We start from the raw sequence: 23,598 nt of genomic DNA, 5'->3' as shown, positions 1-23,598 counted from the left end.
GTGATGAAGAAGATGAAGATATTAATTAGACAGATGTGTGTTGTCAGCAATGTGCCTGCAGGTTCACAAAGTTTAACGGTCCTGAGGGACGGGACAGGGAAAATTAAACTCCACACACGCACGCACCTTACAAAACATTTGTGTACTTTGTGCTTGAGTAGCATCTTTTGTGATGAGGCAGCATGGGGAAAATATTACAGCAATGCAATATCCGTCTCCTTGTAGCAGCACATCTCAACATCAAAACATTGTGCCTTCAAACACTTGCATAACAATGTCACAATAGTATAGCATGTTAACATTGTAACATTAAAGAACAATTAAACATGTGTTACAACATACCCCGTCTATTTTTTTTCCCTCTTCTGAATGTTTGAAAAGTGACTGGAATGCGCAAGGCTGATAAACCCAAGGTCTCTGCAACGTGTGCTTATATCATGCAAACGCACACACACACACACACACACACACACACACACACACACACACACACACAGGGGTATGACATCAGCTAAATAAATCAAGATGTAATCAGCGCAGGCCTCCACTAGGCCTCATGGCGGGGCTCCAGCCCCCCCAGGTGTCACCACATGCTGAGAACCCCACACCGAAAGCCCGGCCAGGAGGCCACATGCGAGGTCCACAATCGCGCAATGCAGACAGCAGAGGTATCAAAGGCCTAACATGGGTGGAATACGGCCTGCAGCCCCTTTCACACCGCCCATCAGATTGCATTTCACACGCACACCACTTCAAGTATTATTTTGGCAACTTTCAGGATGTGCAGGAAGTTAAGGGAACACAAGGGCGGCAAACAGGAAGTGGTCCATGTTCAAGCACACTTTGTGATGCTGGCACCGTGTCAAGTTTAACCCCCCCCCCCCCTTCCTTCAGATCAGTTGCTATTATGCAACATGTGGAATAGAACCTTCTGAGCGTCCTCAGTTGTCTCGACCAGAATGTAAACACGCAGAACCTAGATCAGGGCTGACATGCAGCTGTAAGACAGGAGTGACATCATCATGGGGAATTCTGGGAATCTGTGAGTAAGATGTCCATGTGGCTCCACTTTGTGATTGCTCTCCAGAGAGGGGCCCCAAAATAAGAGGGTTCACTTTGCCAGTTAGTCGATCGCTAAATGGGACATTCCCAAACCAGGAATGAGGAAGCAGAAAATAAGAATTATCGAGAAAAAGCGAGGTATGGATCTAATTTGACAGTTCGGAAAAAAACGTCCCCCCAAAAGTTGCGTCAGTCCAGATGGAAACATTAGTTTTATACACATCATGCCTTCTTCACACTAACGCAGCATTTTTTTCAAGTTTATTTGACCTTTATTCATCCAGGTAAAACAAGCAAGAACTAGTTCATATTTGCGAGTCATTTTGGCAAATACTGATATCGGCCTTTTTAAAAAATAAAACTTTTAACACACAATAAAAGAGCTGTTTAAAACTTTTTTTATTTATATGATCTAGATTTTCATTTAGCTCTATAAAAGATTCTGCTGACCTTGGGATTCCTGCAACTTTTAAAATTGTTGCTCTTTTGAGATTTGGGCAAACTTGACTGTTTCAAAGAATAATATAATAAGTGAAAGGTTAAAATTGAAGTTTCTTTTGAAATAAAGGATAAACTATTTCCTATCAAGATTAGAAGCCAACTAAATTTCTTTCCTGCACAGCACAAGATTTTATTTGGAGTACAAAGGAGAATGCACGGTTTGTTAACGCTCTGCATGACAGTCAAAAAGGCCACCGAACACAGTGAGAAGGCCAGTCAACTTCAAATTAAATCATAGCATACTGAATAATGCATGAACACAAAGGCATTGGAAAGTTTTTATTTTGAAGTTCTGTGAAGCACCGTTGTCCTGAAATTACATTCAATCACCAACTCAGTGTGCAAAAAAACAACATTTTTACGTTGACATTTTCTTGTATGCCAATCGCCAGCATTTAGCATAGCGTTTAGCATAAATTAGCTCCTCAAGAACTTCTGCAACCCTCGTGAGGAGAAGCGGTTTGGATAATGGATGGATAAATGAATCGCAGATCTCAAAGGTTGCTCTATAAAATATGCCTTACAAATTTTCAACAAAGTTCAAGTTGGGATTTGATCATTTTTTTCCCCATTTACTGAAAATGAATATCAGGTCCAAATATTGGTTATCTGCCTCAGTGAAAATCAAAATCTGGTATTTACCTTGACAAAACAAAAAAAACAAAAAAACAATAAACAATGTTCTCTCTCTAAAAAATGCAATTCAAAGGATGGTGACATCTGTGCGAAAGGTAAATATACGAAAACTGAGTTAAATACAGGCAACGTATCAGTATTTTAACAAGCGGTTAAGAAAACGGAAGGATGGAAAGAAAAAGCCACAGCAGCAAAACCAGCTTTTAAGAGCAGTGCATTTTGTGTCAATACCAATCAAGCCACAACAGTAACAGACAATTCTGACAACTTTTATATCCTGTGTGAACACTTCCAAACTAAGCTCATCAAGGCTGCCTTTTACACTGTTTTACACGAGGAAAGCCCATGTTTGTGAAAGAAGCTACGCGCCACCCTTATTAGTTGAGTGACTTACTGTACATAAAAGCATGATATCACAAATTAAACACAAGAAGGGAAAGGAATTCCTGCTCTCCCCTTCCCAGCGCCCTCCAGGCTGCGATGGCCCCGCCCTTCATCCTTCATTCCCCCCCCACCACCACCAAGGCTCCGGGCTAGTGCGGAGGGTCAGGGCCCTCCAGTGACAAACATTCCAAAATAGATGAGGGGAGGAAGACACAAGGGGAGGTGGCGACCGATCGTCTTAGTTTTGAAGGGGGAATTTTTTTTAAAACTCCAAACTGTTTTAATGTGTGTGTGTGAGACTCTGGGGAAAGTGTGTGTGTCACGACAATAACATGTTCCTCGGAAGAGCAGGAGGGGCTAGAATCCCGCGTCAGCGTTTGTTGGGAACATTCCGGGCTGAGGTGGTTTCAAGTTGGTGCTTCACAACAGGAAGTGGAGATGTTGTTCTTGGACTAAAACGCCCCACGCTTGTCTTTATAGTTTATTGCTTTCAAGAAACAGCCGAGATTGCGAGGAGCAAACGCACGAATGTAGTAAACAAGTCCTCGTGATTAGCACAGCAGTTGCAGTCACACTTAGACTCAATGGGAAAAGCTGTGAAACATGAGGCTTTATGGGGCAAGTGAGGCAGTGAACTGGAGTGGCTCATATATGATGCTGCAGCTTCTTTCCTGGGAGAAGGAGCAAAAATAGTGCTAAGGCAGACAAGCAACATCACGTCACACGCCATCGTGTTTTGAAGGCCAGCTTCAAAATAAACAGCAAGTAATACATGAATATCAATGAACTGCTTTTACTTTGAAGTTGGCCTGCACAACAGTGGTTGCTTCACTCCTTCTTGGGACTCCATTTTTATTGCCATCACTACATCCCTACCAACATCAACGGACCACTATCACAAAAAAAAAACATATTCAATCATTAATTAAAGATGCTAAGGAGCCACTAAGAAATTATGCTGTCGCTGCATAATATGGCAAAAGTCTACACTCTACAGCGTTAGCCATAGTTGCTAACTGTGTTGCCCGTGGTGCATTCACATGCAGTCAAACATTTCATACTCAACATATAAAAAGTTGATCAATGCATTACATTTATAATAATAACAGCAAATGTCAAATATGGTGGGCTTTCTATGAAAATATAAAAGCTGACATATCAAGAGGAATGATGGGGGTGAAATTACTTTGATATTTTACTTAATTACAATCAATGGTCCATCTGGTCACTTAAGTTTACAATACCTAATCAAATAACTCGACCTTTGTCTTCAATTCTCATGGTTGGTATACCTGTGAATTAAAAAGAAAAAAAAGAGACGAAACTTGCCTTTTTTATACAATAATATTATAACATAAATCGAGCACGTTAAAACGAGTCAACAGAGAGTTAAACACTGGACAAGAATAATATTCGGAGCCACAGTATGCAGTTTTATTTAATACTCACCAGGGACACAGTTTCTCATTCCACATTTTGTCCAAATATCTCATTTACGGGACTAATCACATTTCTGAACCACTATTATGTAGGGCTGATTTTTGAAGCCTTTTTCCTCAAGCTTTAAATTTACCCAGGAGCCCTCTTCTATACAAGCTATCAAAACAGGAGTAAAGAGAAGACTTGAGTAATGATCCAAAGAGTGGGGCAAAAAGTAAATGTGGGCCAGATGCCACCTGACCTAAAACCTTCTGCTGACTTTAACGGGAAAGCTCCAAGCAAGACGATTTCGCGGAATGACCCATTGAGGAGATGGGGGTGGGTTGAATCTATTGTGTAAGGCCGGTAACAACAGGGGCAACAGTTAGGACTGAGGATTTTCCCAATTCCCAAGTACAATAATGACAGAAGTACATTTTCCTCTTTTTTGGTGAGCATGGGGTACAGTTCTGCTCCCCGTGCGGGAATTTTCCAGTGTACTGATATTTACGACACGCAAGTAGACATTAAGAGATTAAGGCCTCCCGCCAGAGAGTCACGTATCTGCTATTTGAAGCCATAGCAGGACGCGAGCCAACACCTAAGTGGCTACTTTTGTTCTCTTGGGTTAATCGAGATTAACTCTACCTCTGTTCACCCTCTTAAAGTCTCATCAAGTTTAATTTAGAACCAAAGTCGCTGACTAGTAGTTATTGTATCCAATTTGACATTTCCAAGACAAAACGTATTCAGGTCACTTGTCAGTCATCACGAGACCTGAGAAAACCTTCATCTCATTACATTTTCAATATATTACTAACATTGCTTTAACAAGTTGAAAACTTTCCAATGCCTTGTGCGCGTGCCTACAAGTTCAAAGTCTCAAATGTGCTGCCTGGTTTGAGAGACGGACTCCTCCAAGCTCACATGACAGCATCCCTAAATGGCCAGAAAATGGCCACTATTTATACCCGTCACCTGACTCCCAAGCAAAGGGCCCCCGCAAGATCAAGGCCAGCGGCGCAGGCATCCTTTGCCGTCGTCAAATCTCCAAATCCCGGCCAAAGGTTTAAGAGGATTGCGAGCGCTAAATATATATGTACACACTCCCCACAGGTAGCGGCAGCTAAGACGATTAGCCATCAAAGTCAATTACACATCAACCCACTGTAGAGCGCATTCTCTATCACATAAAAATCTGAAAAAAAAGCAAAAAGTGATTTAAAAAAAATACAGTATATGTACAGGAAAAAATAGAAGACTGCATGAGCCACTTTAAAATTTTCAGTAATCTGGAAAACAGATGACCTTTTGCGTTTCTTTCTATTTGAAGCTACAAATAGTCACACGTCCTACAAGGCAGTTTAGTGGTTTGTGAGAGAGTACGGAGAAACATAATCAATGCATACAAGGAGGTGATGACGATCACAGGAAGAGAGAGAGCAAAACTAAAACAAAGAGGTACTTCTGTGTTATATGTCAAGGTCGTCCCATTGGAGCTTCACAAAGAAACCTAATATATCTTGCAAGTGAAAGGTTATTTGTTCAAAAGCAGGTGGTCACAAAAAGCAACAAAAATGTACATATTTCCCATAACACTTATTGACGGTAAATACAAGCAATCAATTTTATGTATTGTAATATGTAATTATTTAGATTTTTGCCTAGTTAGAAAACTCTGCAGTATATACATAACTGATGTCTAGCATATCACCCCTGGGCCAGTTTGGACACCCCTGCTTTAGCTCAAGATTTTTTTATACTAATTAATGTAGCTTTTTTAATAGTAGAGAATATAGCTGGGTTTAAATGAAGATGGCAGTTTTTTTTATTTTAGTCTGTTAAATTCAAGAAAATAGAAAAACCAATTCATACAGTACCAGTAAAGTTTGAAAACACCTTGAAATTCACATTGTCCTCAAACACATTAGTCAACAAAGACACACTGAATAATTAATTCCATTGAGTATTGTTCAAAAAGTTATCAAGTGAGTGTCAGTTAATTGATGGTTCCATATTGGCCAAGGGTGCAAACTGAGTGTGTATTTTTGTCTGTGTGCCCTGCCGTTGGCTGGTAGCCAGTCCAGGGTGTATCCCATTTCTCTTGCCAAAAGCCTGCTGAGTCCGATTAAATACTCCAAATTTAGCTACCTCACGTTACGGCCACTGAGTAGATGTACAGTTTTCCAGGAGGAGGTGTGGAGCAGCGAGAGGAAATCTCTGAGGTGCACTCGCCAGTCCCGCTGGAGCCGACTCCACTCGGATGGGGCGGGGTTACAGGAAGCAGCGGTGAGGGATCGCAGTAAGAACAGGAAGCGGGCCGCACGCCGCCGGCAGAAACGCAGACCCCCAAAGGCGCCTGTTGAAAATGACTCGGAATTCAGAAAGCAACAAGGTAGCGGCACAAGTTAAACGCAGCTCTCTCTGACAGTTGGTCATAAATAAAACAAAGAGACCAGCAGTTGCACTGAATCTGGTTGGTGACTTTATTCAAATACTCACCTATAATGTACACTTAGAAAAGTCCACCCCTCCATTATAATGGACTAGAAACATCTCAACTGGATATTGTTATGGAAGAGAAATGAAATCAGATTTACAAAGCCCAACAAGGGGAAGAAAAACAAAATTGCGCATTGAACAAAACTAAATGAAAAGATAACATTGTTAAAAACAATATGTGGTAAGTATGTGGATGTATAAAGTATAAAAATAAATTAAAAGGAACATTTATTATTTATTTCACTCTTTTTTTTTTTAATACAAAAAGGGTCTCGCGTCTGACGGTTGGTCTCAAAACCCTCGTCTCCTTGCAGATCATGTTCACGGTGGCGATTAGGCGGTAAAATGTCTGTGATTGTCACATCGCCATCAAGAATACCAGAGATGCAACATGAACGCCTTCACTTTGACTCCACTTTCCTCTGCAGGAGGAGTAGCAGGACTTGGGAAGGGGGTAACAAAAGAGGGACTTCCTATATGAAACGCCCAAGGTGAGTGATATTAAAAACTGGGCCCTCCCTGGGAGGACAGTGCACGGAAGTAGAAAAATAAATATTCAAAAATGGAAATGAAGCTGGATATGGGACAATGGCCAGTGGTGCTGCTAAGTTAATCATAACAAGAGAAGACAAATCATGAATATTCACTCAATGCGTTGGTGGGAAGTGAGACGAGTGAGGTAACGAGCAAATGCTAAAACGCTGTATGCTCTGTCCACACATATATAATATTTCCTCTGTTTAAAATAGACATTTAACTCTCCCGCATCCCGAAAGGTTTTTCACACTCACGGCGTGTGACCATGCTGGCTCAACAACACGACAAGGTGTAGACCGGCATTCACTGGCAGAAGGGCGAGGCGGTGGGATCGAAGCCCTTGAAAACGTCCTTGAGTGAGCCGTTGTCCTGTTCCACGGTGGGCTGCTCCGCTTGGGCCGGGCTGCTCCCCCCAAAAGGGCTGCTGGTCCCACCGGGCTTGCCGGCCTGCTTGACTACGCCAAAGAGGGTGGACACGGGCAGGTTGTGGACGCCGGCGGGCACCTGTTCCACCGGGGCCCCAGTGGTGGCCGGACCCCCGGCAGTGGGCCCTCCCTGCGCAGTAGAGTTGGGCGAGGGTGCGGGCTTGGGTCGGGGTCTGTTGTAGCTGTTGTAGCGGTCGGTGCCTTGCTCGCTGCTTTTCTCTGGCTCGGGTTGATCCAGTGCAGATTTGCGGACAAACAGCGGCTCCTTCGGTTTGGGTTTACCAGCTGAGGGCTCACTCTGCCGGGACTCGGAGTTGGGGGAGTTGTTAGGGCCAATGGCAGTACCAGGGCTACCTGGTTTGTTAGTCCGAGGATCATACAGACTGATGCTGCTCAGTACATTGGCGCCCCCCGGTGCGCCTGCCGCAGCATTGCATCCAGTCCCGCCGGAGGAAAGGAGCCTTGGATCATAGGGAGCGATGGTGGGTGGAGACGAACCGGCAGAGGAAGAGGATTCAGGAGCCGGCGGCAGAGGTTCCGACGGCTGCTTGAGGGCCGACTTTTGCGGTTGGAGCCGAGGGTCCGTGGGTCCTTTCCGTGCCGTGCGGGGGTCGACTGGCTTTTCTGAGGGGGTGGGCGGAAGAGGAGGAGGTTGAGTCAACAGTGCCAGAGGGGGAGCGGGGCCGGGCGCCGGCGGAGGGGACGAAGACTGGGAGGGGCTGGAGCCGACCGTCTTCAGGATGCGAGACAGCAGCTCAAAGTCCGGGAGCGCGGTGGACGATGAAGGCGGCGGGGGTTCTGAGGAGGGGGGCGGCGCTAAGGGAGGGGACTGCGAGTGGGGGTGAACGATGCGTGACAGACGTGGGTCGAGGGAAGGGACCGGAGGAATGCCTGGGGGGAGAGGGAGCAGATCCTGCTTGGGGAGTGGCAGCGGAAGGAGGTCCTCAGGCGACCAAGTGATGGTTTTGGAGAAAGAGGGCATGTGGAGAACTATGTCCTTCTTGATGTGGCTGAACTGCTGCAGCTGGGACCGCGGGTCCCTTAGGGCCATTCCCATTAGGGGATCCAGAGGGATCGGGACAGGCTTGTCCCGAAGAACTCGCTCTGTCTCCTCCTCCTCTGCTGCCGGCGCCGTGAGCGGAGGCGGCTTGTAGATCAGAGGGTTCTCCGCTTTGAGGGCGGTAGGTTGGTGGCCGGCGGAAGCGGTCGAGACGGCGGCCAGTCGGGCTAACCGCGGGTCTGCCGGCGGGCCCGACGAAGACGCAGGCGGTGCAAGGTCAGGTACGGCGGGCCGGGCCAGACGCGGGTCGCGAGCCAGGCGGGGGTCGGCAGGACGAGTCGGGGGGTTGACGGTCTTCTGGAGGCGGGGGTCGCTCGGCGGGTCCAACTTTGGAGGAGCCTGCGTCTGCTGCCTGAGTGTCTTCAGGATGGACGTCACACTGCCGCCGCCATCTTCGTCCTCGCTTGAGTACCAGTTGCCAGAGTCGCCTGGAAACACAAAAGTATACATGAGGCATCCGAAAAATCTTGAACTGACAGGCGAGGTGATCTGGTCTTACAGTGGTGTCAACAATATTGTCACAAAAATGCTAATAAACTGATCACGTTTTTGTTTTTTGATTATTATTATTAACCACCCAGCCGTAAATAATTGTATTGTACTGCCTATGCCAGACCTCTCAACGACAGGTAAAGAGCCCCCAATGTAAACCTGTATCAGGGGGATGCAATACCTTTTCCGTTTGAATCACAGCACTTGAAATGTCATGGAAAACGGAGGGCAAAAAATGTCAGACGTCTACCTTCTGTGTCTCTGTTCTTCTCTGTGCCTCCATCTATGTGGCGGGCTCGCTCGTCTTCCTCCTGTTGTTTCTGCTGGATCCTCATGAAGAGGACGCGCTGTGCCGGGGGGAGGAGGTCTGAGACGGATAATCCTCCATGACTTGCTCCGTTAGTGGCATCCTCCTGACTGCTTAACTTGCCACCACCTCCTGGGTAGTTGTCACCTAGTAGACATGTGACATGAGACCAGCATAGCCTTACAGCAAAGGTTGTGTCAAGTTATAATTGCAGGATGGGATTTATTGAGTTGAAAAAAAAAAAGATTTTAATTATGTCATTGCAATTTAGTTTTTCTATAAGAATAGGAGAAAAAAAACTCAGTTGGCAATCCAAAAAAAAACTTGTTAGTGGCATTACTAATTAAACTTTTTATTTATTCTCACCTTCTTCCACCACTCCTTCCATCTTCATTTCATCTTGATTGAAGAATGTATTGAAGTAGTTCCCTCCGGCCTGAGGAGGCTGCAAGGTGCCCCCGTGCGGAGGGCAATCACCAGATGCGAACGTACCCATGTTCTCAGCGGGGAAGCAGGTTGGGGGCGCCCCCGGTGCGCCAGGTGCTGGAGTTGCTCCTTGGCTGTTGCTGGGCGGCTGGCTTCTGACGCAAAGTGTCCCATTAGTGAATGGAAAAACAATACACTACTACTTAAGAGTACATTTCACAGAAAAATGACATTTTAGAAAAGAATAGAATGTCTTAATTGTGATAGTGACCAGATATACAATGAAATTGGGAGCTCTGTTCTGGTTGGCGCATATTAAATAGAATGTCATGGTTTCACATGAACGCAATCTTTATTTTCAGTGTGTTCTTGTTTTGTTATTATTTGGAGCGCTAATAGCTGTGGTGAAAAAGTTGTCTCTAACATGTATTATACAGGCATGTTTTGATGACCAGATTGGCAATATATCGCAGTTTTAAAAGTCACGGAATTTAAAATTGTCCAAGTCTGTCAAAACCAGTAACTTTTTTTCCTCCTGCTTTGTTTGCATTAAGAGGCAGCTACAAAGTATAGCTCACACTGTATATACCTCTGCTACAGCAGCCAATCACATTGTCCTTTTATTTGTTTGTTAGCCTCAGTACCACTGTAAGTTTGGTGCTGCAGCTAACTACCACGAGTAAAGTGGCTAACATGTTATCATATGCTACTTTCGAGAGTGTTTTATGTGCTATTGCACAAGGTAGGAGGCGAGCAATCGATTTAAAGTGTGGGTCAAGAAGTTGAGCGAACCTGAAGCGTACCCACTGAAGGTTTGTTTTGATTTTATTTACATATTTATTCTAATTTAGCATGGTAAATGTTATTGTAACAAACATTTATCATAAATGTTTACTAAACATGAGAACAAATATTTTTTTAATCTGTTTAAAAATAAAACGGGATAATAGGCAGCAAAGAAAAGTGGCAATTTACCCCAAAAGACTTTAAAATGTGTTTTAGAGCAATAATTTCAATACCATGATAATGGCATTCTATTCTTACAGTGTCAGTCAAAATGCTCTGATACATTCATAGGTTTAATAAAAGACCAACAAATGTGTCTTATCATTTTGCTTGGCCTTGTAGATCTTCCTTAAAATGAAGTTAAAATGTATACTCACTTAACAGCCAGTTTATGAGCAAGCTGTCCAGTTGGCTGCACTTTGATCTCAAACAAGGAGGGGATCTTCTTTCCACACCCTCCACCACCACCACCAGCGGCTGGGGGGACCATGGGCTGTCCACTGGGGTTCAGGGGAGTTCCCTCTGGATTTTGTACGGGAGGACCACTGGCGCAAGAGTTTGGAGAAGGTACCATCCCGGGACCTCCAGGTGGAACCTTGGTGGCGACGGGCACCTGGTTGGTGGGTGGCACGCCCCCAAAGTCACCGGCTGCTGGCCCTCCGAAATCCCCCGCCCCGGCGTTGGCGTCAATGGGGGGCGGGCGAGGCGGAGTGGGCAGTAGTCCCACTCCAGGTGGGGGTTTGGGCAGAGGGTTGATCCCTTGCTTTTTCAGCTCCTCCACCTCCTTTTCGTCCTCTGCCCCGGCCTCTGCGTCCTCAGCAAGCATCTGAATCCACAATAAAACAGAAAATATTATTGGTTCATCTCCCTTTCAAGAATATTAGAATGGTTGTTAAATATGTTTCAATTTTATTCACGTAATACTGTAAACGGTCTAAAATACCAATTAAAAGATAAAGAAAACATACGTATATTAGAACATCAAGGGCAATTCTTGTAGTTTACAATAAACTGAAAACGATTTATATGCTGAAAAACTCACAAGCTGCCTGCTTTACAATAAAAAATGTATAAGTGTTGCTTGAACAACATGTGGGTGCCAGAGAACTATGTTAAGTGAGTTGAGGCGCTTCAAAAAAAAAAAAAGCTTCACTCTTTCAACTATCAAGGGCTCAAAGTAATCTAAAAAAAAAACAAGAAATATTTGCGCATGTAAGGTGTCAGACCTTGTTGAGTAGCTCTTGGGTATCCTCATTGAGGCTTTCATGGGAGAACATGCAGTCGTTGCCATTGACACAGTTGCCAGTGGTGTGGAACAGCTTGCAGGGGAATTCGCGTGGCATCACCGTTAAGGCAGTAATACATAAATGTCATGGTCATGTGATATTAAATGATTTTAAAAGTGGTGAAAGGATATCATGCATGTAGGGGCAATGGTTGGCTCGCGCACAGTAGCCAGTGATGTAAAACTTGCACAGCTCCTTGTTCTTGGGCAACTCGATGTCGTGGCTGAAGTTGCAGTATTCCTCCTAGTGATCAAAAAAGCAAAATACAGCATAAATGTTATTCATATATTCAGAAATGTATGATTAACAAAATATTAGAGCAAAAGGTATTGTTTTGACTCACCCAAGTGCATCTGTTTTCCATGTAATACTTGCAGATGGCTTTTCCTTTCTTATCCTGGTATTTATCGTTCTGATTCCTCTTGCCCATTCCTGCTCCCGCATCACCTCCTCCCTCCTTAAAAAATACAAGCACATAAGGAAAGCGGGAAAAAAAACAAAAAAAAACGGGAGAAATAAGTAAGGGACAATGTACATTAAAATGGCATACCCGTTTTAAAAGTGACATACACACAAAATGTTTGCAGCCATACCAGCAAAACATGTCAACACAAATAAATGCTCCTCTACCAGATGGCAAAAGGTAGAAAAATTATACTTGGGTATCAAGCTGATTCCATTCTTTTAACAGAGCATACTCTTTAACTGGCTTTGTGTTTTATCTAACATACTTCTCACTGAGGAAATACATTTGGAAGTAAAATGAGATGTGGTATTTGAGCACAATACAGTAATTTCAGTGTACTAAAATTAATCTCATAGTAAAATTTCAGGGGGTGGGTCAAGATTTTTTTCTCAGAGAAAATACAAAATGTGCTGTGGCTAGATACAAGTTAATGCAGTAATCTAGACAATATTTTTCTTTTCTGTAATTACACTGACCTTTTAATCGGCGTTTTAAAATACATATTCCTTCTTAATGTCTTTAGATGCTGTGTTTGTAAATGCTTTTAGGTGTTGATTAGGTACGAGCCGATGGACATACCCCATTGTCCATGTCTCCGTTGTTGTCATCATCGTGGCCTATGTCCCCTCGTCCCCGTCCTCGGCTCCTCATTTTGCCACCTCTGATCATGCCACGTCCGCCTTTGCCTCTACCCCTACCACGGCCACCTCTGCCTGGAGTCCGATCCAGAGAAACAGCTTTAGATATATATAAAACCTACAGTAGCAAAAGATATACCTCTTCCTCTGTCTTTGTGCCTCTTGTACTGATAGTCATCATAGTCTTCTTCCCCCATGTTGTCAAAGTCATCATCATACTGAAAGAGTAAGAAAACAGATGAATACCTTCTCTTCATCCACACCAAGGGAGACACATCAAAGGCACTCACATCCATGTCCTCCGCATAACCATCTCCATCATCGTCACCGATCTTTCCACCTCGTCCTCCTCTTCCTCTGCTCCCTCCTCGTCCTCGCCGTCCACCTCTCATTCCACCGCGGCCCCTCATGTTCCTCATGCGGCCGCGGCCTCCTGGCAATAAAAATGTCTGTTTGTGACATGTTTGATACAGATGGCATTACTGAGCCTTCATCGCAGAATATCAACTGAATATAGAGGAAAATTTTGACTCCCAGTCTGAAATTTTCCACCTACTTCTAAATTCACACTTCACAAAAGACCATAGTGTGAAATACAATCATGAAGCTATCCACGCATTAGCTACACCGCTTGTAAAACATAAATGGACTTTCACTTACAGTATATAGTGGTTTTCTACCTACTACTCATTTACCGACTGATGACGCAGCATCGGGAGCAACTGTGAGTTCGGTGTTTTGCTCAAGGACACTTCGACATGGTCACCATGAACAGGGAAGAAAACCACTATCTCTCAGTCAGGAGATGAGCCTACCGCCCCCTAGTTATACTTATATCATTAAATCAGACCCTAGCATGCACTATGAAAAATACAGGTGCATCTTGATAAATTAAAATACTGTGGAAATCCATAAAATTTCAGAAACTCAATGCAAAAACAAAACAAATCAATGCAAAAAGAAAAACAAACACATCATCACAAGAAATTTGAATGTTACATAACAACCAATTATTTTGGCTTTCCAAGTGAGAGCTTCTGAAAACAACTTCCCTATTTTGTTGATGACACTGTTTTACTTTTTAAATAAATTACTTAAATAAATGCACCTTTTTATCCATGTTCAAATTGATTTCGGAGTGTTACAAATTCTTCTATATTCTTCAAGCTCCTAAAACTTTGAAATGAGTGAGTTTGTCATGCAACACAAAAACAGGAGGGTGAAGTTTCTAATCACACCCACCTCGTCCTCCTCGTCCGCCCTCCTTGGCCTTGCGGTACATGTTGAGCTCCTTGGTGAAGTCGTCATACTCCTCACCTCCCATGTCTGGTTCCTCCTCACCCTCGAAGTTGTCTTCCTCAAAGTCATCATAGCCGCCGTAGCCCTGCTTGTCCATCTTCATGTAGCTGCCCTTCTTTGAGCCACTATAGCCACCATGAGACTGCAGGAGGAATGAACCGATCAAATGAAGAGAGTGGTCGAGGCAATGCCTTGTGTATATTTCTCGTAAACTTACGGTGGGAGGGTACGGGGGGCTATACTCTCTGTACTTCCTCTTCTCGCTGGGGGAGTAGTCAGAATCCTCGCTTAAGTCTGAAAAGTCGTCGTCAGACGAAGCATGACGCTGCGGGGAAAAAATATGACAGAGTAAAAGGTGGGTACACTCATAAATAATCTGGATGAATTAAAGTTTTTGTTTTCCTCCCACTTCTGATCAAAGCCAGCCAAGATTCAATTATGAGATGTTCTAAAGGTGATCCTCAAAAATGAGGTTAACTGCCTTGCAAATTTCACAGAAAGTATTGCTTTACTTATTTCTACTCCAAGTATTCCCTTTTATCTTTTGTCAGTCTAGTCGATCTGTGGCACCACACTGCCCTTCACAGGTCAGTCTTGGGATTGTAGCAACCTTTATTGTGCAAACACATTATCTATTCCAGTGGTTCCCAAACTGCCCGGCCTCTGAACAATGCTAGAGGCGATACATGTATGTATGTATGTATGTGTGTGTGTGTGTGTGTGTGTGTGTGTGTGTGTGTATATATATATATATATATATATATATATATATATATATATATATATATATATATATATATATATATATATATATATATATATATATACATACACACACACACACACACACACACACATTTTTTTTTAATTTTTCCATTGTGAGACTTACAGTGGTTATCTTATAAAGATGGCATAACAGTGATTTAAAGCAGGGGTCCCCAACCTTTATATCGGGGAGGCAAATATGAAGTGCACATAAAATATAAACTCCAAACTAAAATATGAACGGCTCCCCTTCCCAAAGACGCCAATTTCTTACTCATGTAACTTATTTGAGAGTCAAATTTTGGCGCTCAAGTGACGGAATTGAATAAAGAGAATCCTGACAGTTTTCAAAATAAAAGGGTTTTCAAAATGAAATAGCTTTCAGACACAGACAATACATAAAATGGAAATACTGTAGTTCATTACTATATTTTATCATTCTTAACTTCTGCATAAATGGGCCACTTGGGGACAATGGAAAAAATGTGGGTCTTTGTTTGGCAACGATGGAGAACTACTGTGCTAAGAGGTCTGGTTTTCAACTTTTTTTTTCTCAAAGGTTTATCACCTGTGAAGTATTTTTTTCCAGCAAAATACACCAAAGCACTTTGGGATCGAGAAAATGAATGAATGAATAAATAAATAAAACTGAGTGATGTGCCATCTGTGTCTGACTTAGGAAACTTTGGAACTACTTGTACGCATGTAGTGGTATATCTAGGCATATACAGTATTATTCAGCAATTGCAGAAAATAATGTAACATGTTTGATATCTCGATTGTCTGTTGGAAAACCGCACTGTTAATGACAATATACATCTTTATAAACTTAACAAAGATATTTAACATTTTGCAGAAGAGAAAAGGGACTATGACACAATTTTGCAATGTTTCACTTATTTTGCTCTTAATTTGAAAAGAAAAAATATTGTTACAGCACGGCATTACAAGGCATTTTATTAGACTTGCTGATACCTGAACACACCACCAGGGGTATTCACACCTCAATGCTGATCTATCATATTGCACATATTGTATGAATATCAACAAACGCTTTGTTTTTGTGTGGGCTATTTTCCCATTTTATCGGTGAAGATGCAAAAAATTAGACAATGTTTATCCTTTAACAACTATGAGTGTTTTTCTTACTTTGTGCTTGGACTTGCGTTTCTTCTTTGTGCGCCTCTTCTCCCGCTCACGTTCCCTGTCCTTCTTTCTCTTCCTCTTCCGCCGGTGCGAGCGCTCTTCGTCGGAATTGCTGCTGGCGTGGCGCTCCCGGCTTCGTGGAGGGCGCTCGCCGCCACCACCGCCATCCCCAATCACGGTGGCGTCACCTGCTTCCTCGCCCACCTCTGTGCCTCCTCCAGCGGACCCGTTGCCTCCCATTTCCACCTCGCCCCCATCATCTTCAAGCTCACCCTCCTCCAGTTCGCCATCCTCTGGCCTGTGTGCACACAACATAGATATGGTACTGTTATTATAATGACCTTTTAATTAGCATTTGAAAATTGGTTAATTTAACACAAAGCTAATATACTGCCAGGAAGCCATGGCTTATGCTGTTGTATGAATTGTAACAGGAGCTTTCACAGCTGTATTGTACTTATTGTAGCCATCTCATGCAAGAGCATTTTCATTGTTCTGTGCGTCACTATACATGACGGGCATTTCACAGGATGGCTCGGTGTAAGAGTGGTTAGCAAATCTGCCTCACAGTTCAGAGTCCCAAATCCATCTCACTCAAGAGCATTTTCATTGTTCTGTGCATCACTATATATCACGAGCATTTCACAGGACGGCTCGGTGTAAGAGTGGTTAGCAAATCTGCCTCACAGTTCAGAGTCCCGAGTTTGTGGAGTTTGCTTGTTCTCACCGAGCACTCCGGCTTCCTTCCACAGTTCAAAAAACATGCATGACAGGTGTATTGGACACTCAAAAAATTTGTCCTTAGGTGTGGTTGGGTGCGTGAATGGTTGTTTGTCACTCTGTGCCCTGCTTGGCTGGAAACCAGTTCAGGGTGTCCCCCGCCTACTACCGATAGACGGCTGAGATAGGCACCAGCAAGCCTGCGACCCTAGTGAGGATAAGGATATTTTCACACAGAACTGCTGAGGCTCTTCCATTTACAGCCCCCAGGTAAATGCATCACAATGTTTCCAAGACAAAAATGATTAAGTAAATACTCCCTAATCCAGCAATGAGCCGGCCTTATCAATGTTGGTAAAGTCCTGCAAACAAATGTCGGTTTATATACTGTGAGCATGTGTGGGGGTTTGGAGCATTTTACAACAGACTCATCAATGTTTAATTTTTAGAAACTCTCATCGGACAGTTTTGGCCCACATATTATAGGGTGGTTCAAACTCAAGGGGCAACACTGAACTGATAATGACCTCAGAAAGAACATATGCAGATTTTGAAAGCATATAGAATATAGAATGAGAGAAAATAATTTAATTTGACCCCCCCCCCCCCTACACACACACACACACACACACACACACACACACACACAGGTTTGTGCTTGAGATTCAAGGTGGGCAGAACAACTATTTCTCAACTGTACAAAATCACTGTCAGTGACAGGTTTTGACCAAGTCAAAAATAAATTTTAACAGGTTTGGCACTGAATAAATCAATGACTAACAATTAAGCATACAATTAACGATTATTAAGACAAAACCAAAAAAAAAAGTGAAATTTACTTTACACATGTTGAAGAAGTACCCCTTTTGCAATGCACTATTAAGATAACACTTTCCAGCCAAAATGGGGACACAAATTGAGATGAGAATATGGGGACACATCAGTCATAACAGAAGCATGATAAACAAAAAGTACATTTTAGATCTGTTGTCTCCTGCCTTGTTTTCTCACCATCCAACAATTAGTGTTGACTATTTAATAACACACTCGAACAATTACCACACAAATGATCTTCTACATTTTGAACACTTTGCTGTCTTTTAGTAGAAAGTGTATATACAGAAGTCAGACAGTCTGGTTGGCTACAACATCCTGACAATCAAGCTTTCACAGGGAATTATTTATCCTGAAACTCCAGGATTTTGCCTTCATTATGAAGAAAATTTAGCATTATTCACTGCGTACAATTGCTGATGACCTCTTGAGCCCCCATGCTTAATGCAAAAACATTCTAAACAGTTTATTCAGCACCCTGCCAAAACACGAAGTTCAAAATTTCAAAACACACTACTGGACCAGAGGGTTTTGACTGCATCAGTGGAAAAGCAATGACAAAAGAATGTCACATTTCTCCATTATGTCCAATTACGAATCCGCAACACACCCTCGCTGAGCTCAAGCTTCTACAAAGCACAAGATTCTTCTCTATGCAAAACGCCACCATGCACAATGGTTAAAGATGCATAATCAGAGAAGGGCCATGATTAAGAGGGGGGATACTTACTGTGACAGGCCTTCTTCATAAATTGCACTCACAACCATTAATAAGTCCTCCCCTTAACACTTTGGGGTCACTGGTGGGATTTGTGGGTGCTGGGAGTTGTATTAACCAAAGCATTCAACCAATTTGCCAACTGGGAACTGGGTGGTTACTTTACAAACTGATTTGGGTGTTTTGACTTCTGGAATGCTTTGCAGACATTTTACACACAGCATTGGTACATACAAGTTTTGAACGTGTTTGACAAATAGCACACAGGAAGGGGGCGAAAAAAAAGCTACGTTTGACAGCTAATGTGTCCTGTAAATTATTGGTAATAGTGGCTTCGCAGAAGAATCCAATCCTGTAAAGAATCTTCGGCAGGTTAAAAGTAACCAATAAAACAAAACGACTTTGGCTACTGGAACATTTGGTAGATTAAGTCGGTATAGTGGCTCATTGATCTGCAATTTACAATAATGACGTTAGTGACGTGTAGGTTTAGTAGTGTAAAAAGAACTTTGAACATACGTGGGTATATTTGGATGTGTTTTTATATGACGCGAAGATCAACGAGAAACGACGTATCGTTTATGAGAGGGTGACTTAGCTGTTGTGAAGCTAATGTGGCTAGGCTAGCAGTCCAAACGGACACACCTTAAATCCAAAACTTTTGTTTTCGAAACCCCAATATTATTATTTTTACTCACGGACGGTTAAATTGAACGATTCGTTAGTTTACGTCACTCAAAACTCCGACAAAGCCACTCGACAAAGGCTTTGTATTCGTCGAAGTGGGCGACGAGCGTGCCAAAGGTAAGTGTTATGGAGCTTCGGGCCTGCTCTTTTTGCTCGTCACTTAAGTCCGCGTTGCGCCGGTTCACCGTCAAGGTGATGTAACGTAATAAACATAAAAGGGAAAACGTTATATCCGACGTTATTTTGGCCTCCCAGTTGGCGCCGTCGTGTCAATGCACAAGTCCGTTACCGCTTAGCCTGTTTTCCAGAAAAGGCGACTTTAATCCCTCTTTGACAAAAAAGAAAAAAAGGGTATCCCGGGGCTTTTAGTGTAAAAAAAAAAAAAGCAGAGGACAAATAAATAGTTTCATTGAAATATGACTGTAGAATTACTCGACCTTTCGTCAGTCAGGAGACTGTTGTGTTCGTGGTTGGTAGTTGGGGAGTTTGGATGGACAGTCATGCTTTCCACAGCCATTTCCTCTCTCTCTAACCCTTAGCTAACATGGAGGTGCCGAAAAATTCTCGACACTGGAGAATCTACTGGCTTGTGCGTCACTTCACAAGAAGCTACTTGGTTTTGGATTTAGTTGCGATTCAGTTCATAGGCAGTAGGCAATTCTCCACTACAGTTGTAAGAGAAATGTGATGAAATTGAGTCCAGACGTTCTCTTTCCGTCCTACTGAAGCGCTGTGAAATGACGACTGATGCAACTAAAATGGCCGCCCGTCTTCTCCAGACACAAATGGGGCGGAGTTTCCCTTTTTGTCGTCACCAAGTCGACGTTATTGTTATGCGCCTCACGGACAGCGCCGAGGATTCTTTGGAGGAAAAATAAGCCCTTCATTTTGTCTGGTAGACGTTCAAGTGTATTGCATGTTTTACTTAAAATAAAAAAAAAAGTTTTAAGTTTTTGTAATTCTTCGCAGATCACCGGTGTTGCTCGTCGTTCAACTCTTTGAGAGTCACTGCACTAGTCTACAAGGTCCATTAAAAAAAATCCCAGAGCGTCTTTATGGGTTGAAAGTATGGATCATCGTACGTTAAGATAGTGACAAAGTTTGTACAAAATAATTATATTGCTATAATTATACAAACACTCGTTGCTTCCTATATATATTTTCATTACCTGTCATTTGATCCGCAATAACTTTTCCTAGCGCTTAATTCATTGAATTAAATCTTTATTCATCAATGTCAAATCAGGGAAACTTTGAGGTTAATCCCTTTTGGTTCTAAAGATCACTAGGCATTTATAATTTATTTTCCTCCTCGTTTTTTTTAATCTCATGATGCTCACCATTCTCAGAACATATATTCAAGCGAGGCCTAATAAACTTTCAATAATGCTCATAGTTTAATTACAAATAATTTTGGTGGTTTATGCTTCGCTAAAAAGAACAATACATAAAGTAGCAATTTATCAACATCAAGACTCAAATTACAAAATTAAACTAGTACTGTTACAAAAAGGTGGTAAGTCTAACATCAGGGCAAAGTAAACGCTTTTTAATTACTGCAAATTGCTGAGTAAACATACATTTAAATATAGAAATGAACATGTATCTGAACCAATCGAAGTGAATCACATTCACAAAAAGCACAATGTAGAAATAACATTGTTTAGGAAAAATAAAACACGAAAAGTAGTAGGATTCGCATGTGACGTCATCCATATGCGCCCACCCAGCGGGACAATCGCGGTTTTTGAAACAATTGTTGGTGTAGCGTCATCGAACGATAACTTTAAATCAGATTATCCATTTTTCTAAAACGCCTGACATGATCGATACGATCGAAAAGGAAGACCCGGTCATCACCGAAGAGGAGGCGGCTCAGTACGACCGCCAAATCCGGCTTTGGGGCTTGGATGCTCAGAAGAGGTAGGTTAGCTTGTCATGCTAATGCTATATTGACAAGGTTTCCGTCATTTCTCGCTTCATTATAATTTTAATGATGTAACACGCAACTAATGTCACGAGTGTGTATATTTGCTTGCAGATTGCGCGGGTCCCGGGTTCTCCTGGCAGGTTTAGGTGGACTGGGGGCTGAAGTGGCCAAGAACCTAATATTGGCTGGAGTGAAAGGACTCACCTTGCTTGATCATGAGAAGGTAAACGTACAGAATTTCTATAAATCGTTCATCTTATTGTAATGATCGTAGCACAATCAAACAATGGTAAAAATGTCCACTGGATGGCACTTGTTGCAAAGCTATGTAATGTGTATAAATCGTGCTGTGGTGCAATCGATCGTCTGCTAAATACCACCTCAAAATGTACTTGGCTCTCTAAGTACTGCTGTAAATGAACCAATATCTTAAAAGGTGAAGCTACGTAGCCCCAACTGTTCGTAAAAATAAGGACAATGGTTTCATGTGTTTATTTGGTCAGTTTTCGGAGATTCCAATGTATTTTGCCGAAATGAATGCAACGACAGTTCCCAGTGTTGATATTTGTTGCGTTTGTCTCATTAGGTGACAGAAGAATCTTGTCGAGCCCAGTTTTTGGTCCCAGTGACCGAGCAAGGCCGCAATCGAGCCGAGGCGTCCCTGGAGCGTGCTCAGAACCTCAACCCCATGGTGGAGGTCCTCGCCGACACGGACAGAATAGAAGACAAACCAGACACTTTCTTCCTGCAGTTCAATGCGGTGAGTGCGCATGAAGTAGGTGGCAAACCTACCTGACAGGCGGTAATGCAGTGTAAAGACTGTTTTGTTTTTTAAGCAAAATGCAACATCCTTTTCTTTTTGGGAAACTAATACATGTTCCGTGGCACTCCGGATGTGGGCAGATAATATTGAGCAACTTTCATACTAGCTATCAAGTCAGCCAATTACTGCATAATCGGTTTTGCCCTTAGGTTTGTCTGACAGGTTGCTCTAAAGATGTGATGGTGCGTGTGGACCAGCTGTGCTCACAGCACAACATTCTGGTCTTCTGCGGCGATGTCTATGGTTATTACGGTTACATGTTCTGCAACCTCGGACCCGAGCACAACTACGTGGAGTGAGTTTGACTGTGAATTATGAGTAAAAAGCACATCCACTATAGCACATAGGTTCTGCTTTTGCTCTTCAGGGAGAAACCCAAAGTGGTAAAGAAGTCCGCGGCAGACTCCAACGACGGTCCAGATGCCAAGAAAGTCAAAGTGGACCCCAATGAGACCACCATGGTGAAAAAGGTTAGAGCAGACTGTACTCAATGTTTGCAGGTTAGATACTAAAAACACTAAGATGAGACATGTAGTTGTTGTTTTTTTTTTTTGTTAGACACGCAAGTATTTTGTTTACCGCAAGAGATACTTTTGTTTTATGAATTTCTTTTGCAAATCTATCACATTTAAAATGTATTCACGTGTGTGATGATGACATGTTGTCTTTTCAACCAGACGTCCAAGTTCTGCAGGCTGAAAGAGGCTCTGGAGGTGGACTGGACCAGCGACAAGGCCAAAGCCGCCCTAAAGCGCACGCCTGTTGACTACTTCCTGCTTCACGGTATTCATCATCATCATTTTATGAGAGGATAAGTGACAAGAAAGCAGAGCACTTTCTTAAAATGATGAACCTTAGATATTTAAATGACTAAAAATTATTCTTAGTGCTGTTGAAGTTTCGCACGGACAAAGGCCGAGACCCCGACCCAAAATGCTATGCAGAGGACAGCAAGCTTCTGAGTCAGATCCGCCAGGATGTCCTGGAGAGCTTGGCGTTGGGCAGCGACTTACTCAATGACGACTTTATCAGGTGCAGTACTTATCAAGTGAGGCTGAGGCTACATTTTGTTTGCGTGGACTCACATTGTCCTGGTGTGTCCTCAGTTTTTGCTTCTCAGAAATGTCGCCAGTGTGCGCAATTGTGGGAGGAGTGCTCGGACAAGAAATTGTTAAGGTAAGTGCATGCACATGTACACAGGTCTGGTGTTTAATACTCACCGGAAAATTAATCCTATCCTATTTCTACCCTCGCAGTTAAACAACCCCGAACCTTAATAATTTGGAGGGGGAAAAAAATGAACCAGCCCATATCCTAAACTCTAACCTTCAGTGTGTTTGTTGTTGTTGTTCAGGCTCTGTCCCAGAGAGACGCGCCACATCGCAACTTCTTCTTCTTCGATGGCCGCAAAGGAAACGGCACGGTGGACTACTTTGGACCAAACTGAGTGTGTTGGGACAGCCTATCCTTTCATCTATCCATCTCTGATCCAATAACGTTTATTTATGGCCTCACCCACCATTCTCCCGACTGGACATTTTCTTACTTTTGCTAATAAAGAAAGATTCAGAAAAGCATCCTATTGTCGTATTTGTTTGAATGTTTATGATAATAGCTGGCATGATTAGCAGCAAGCTAAATTTTCCACAAAATGCAATAAATTGAGGGGTTTAGTTAGTTTAGTTAAATGAAATCCAGTTATCTATGGGTGAAAAAAAGCATTTATGCAACTTGGTCTTTTGAAGTCAT

The 23,598-nt window shown here is 42.8% G+C and overlaps 2 protein-coding genes across 2 annotated transcripts; one reads left to right on the top strand and one right to left on the bottom strand.

Moving 5' to 3' along the window:
* Positions 1–6,464: 6,464 nt before the first annotated feature.
* On the bottom strand, positions 6,465–19,863 carry zc3h4 (zinc finger CCCH-type containing 4). Its single transcript, XM_088427380.1, has 14 exons — positions 19,534–19,863; positions 16,141–16,435; positions 14,444–14,551; positions 14,170–14,368; positions 13,218–13,360; positions 13,067–13,145; positions 12,869–13,002; positions 12,167–12,280; positions 11,955–12,066; positions 11,764–11,873; positions 10,915–11,363; positions 9,692–9,906; positions 9,269–9,472; positions 6,465–8,954 (listed from the first exon to the last, which is right to left on the bottom strand). The coding sequence occupies exons 1-14, from the start codon at positions 19,611–19,613 to the stop codon at positions 7,345–7,347; spliced, it is 3,852 nt and encodes a 1,283-aa protein (XP_088283506.1). The 5' UTR covers positions 19,614–19,863; the 3' UTR covers positions 6,465–7,344.
* Positions 18,958–23,426, top strand: sae1 (SUMO1 activating enzyme subunit 1). Its single transcript, XM_088427381.1, has 10 exons — positions 18,958–19,213; positions 19,636–21,019; positions 21,138–21,249; positions 21,613–21,786; positions 21,999–22,144; positions 22,217–22,319; positions 22,527–22,632; positions 22,737–22,881; positions 22,956–23,025; positions 23,204–23,426. Exons 2-10 carry the CDS (start codon positions 20,919–20,921, stop codon positions 23,294–23,296), a joined length of 1,050 nt encoding a protein of 349 aa, XP_088283507.1. The 5' UTR covers positions 18,958–19,213; positions 19,636–20,918; the 3' UTR covers positions 23,297–23,426.
* Positions 23,427–23,598: the final 172 nt, after the last annotated feature.

The sequence above is a fragment of the Hippichthys cyanospilos genome, chromosome 11, assembly GCF_059441005.1.
Source record: "Hippichthys cyanospilos isolate Australia breed blue-spotted pipefish chromosome 11, RoL_Hcya_1.0, whole genome shotgun sequence".
Classification (NCBI taxonomy): Eukaryota; Metazoa; Chordata; class Actinopteri; order Syngnathiformes; family Syngnathidae; genus Hippichthys; species Hippichthys cyanospilos.
Note: the sequence above shows the minus strand (reverse complement) of the source record. Positions and strands in the feature narration are given on the sequence as shown.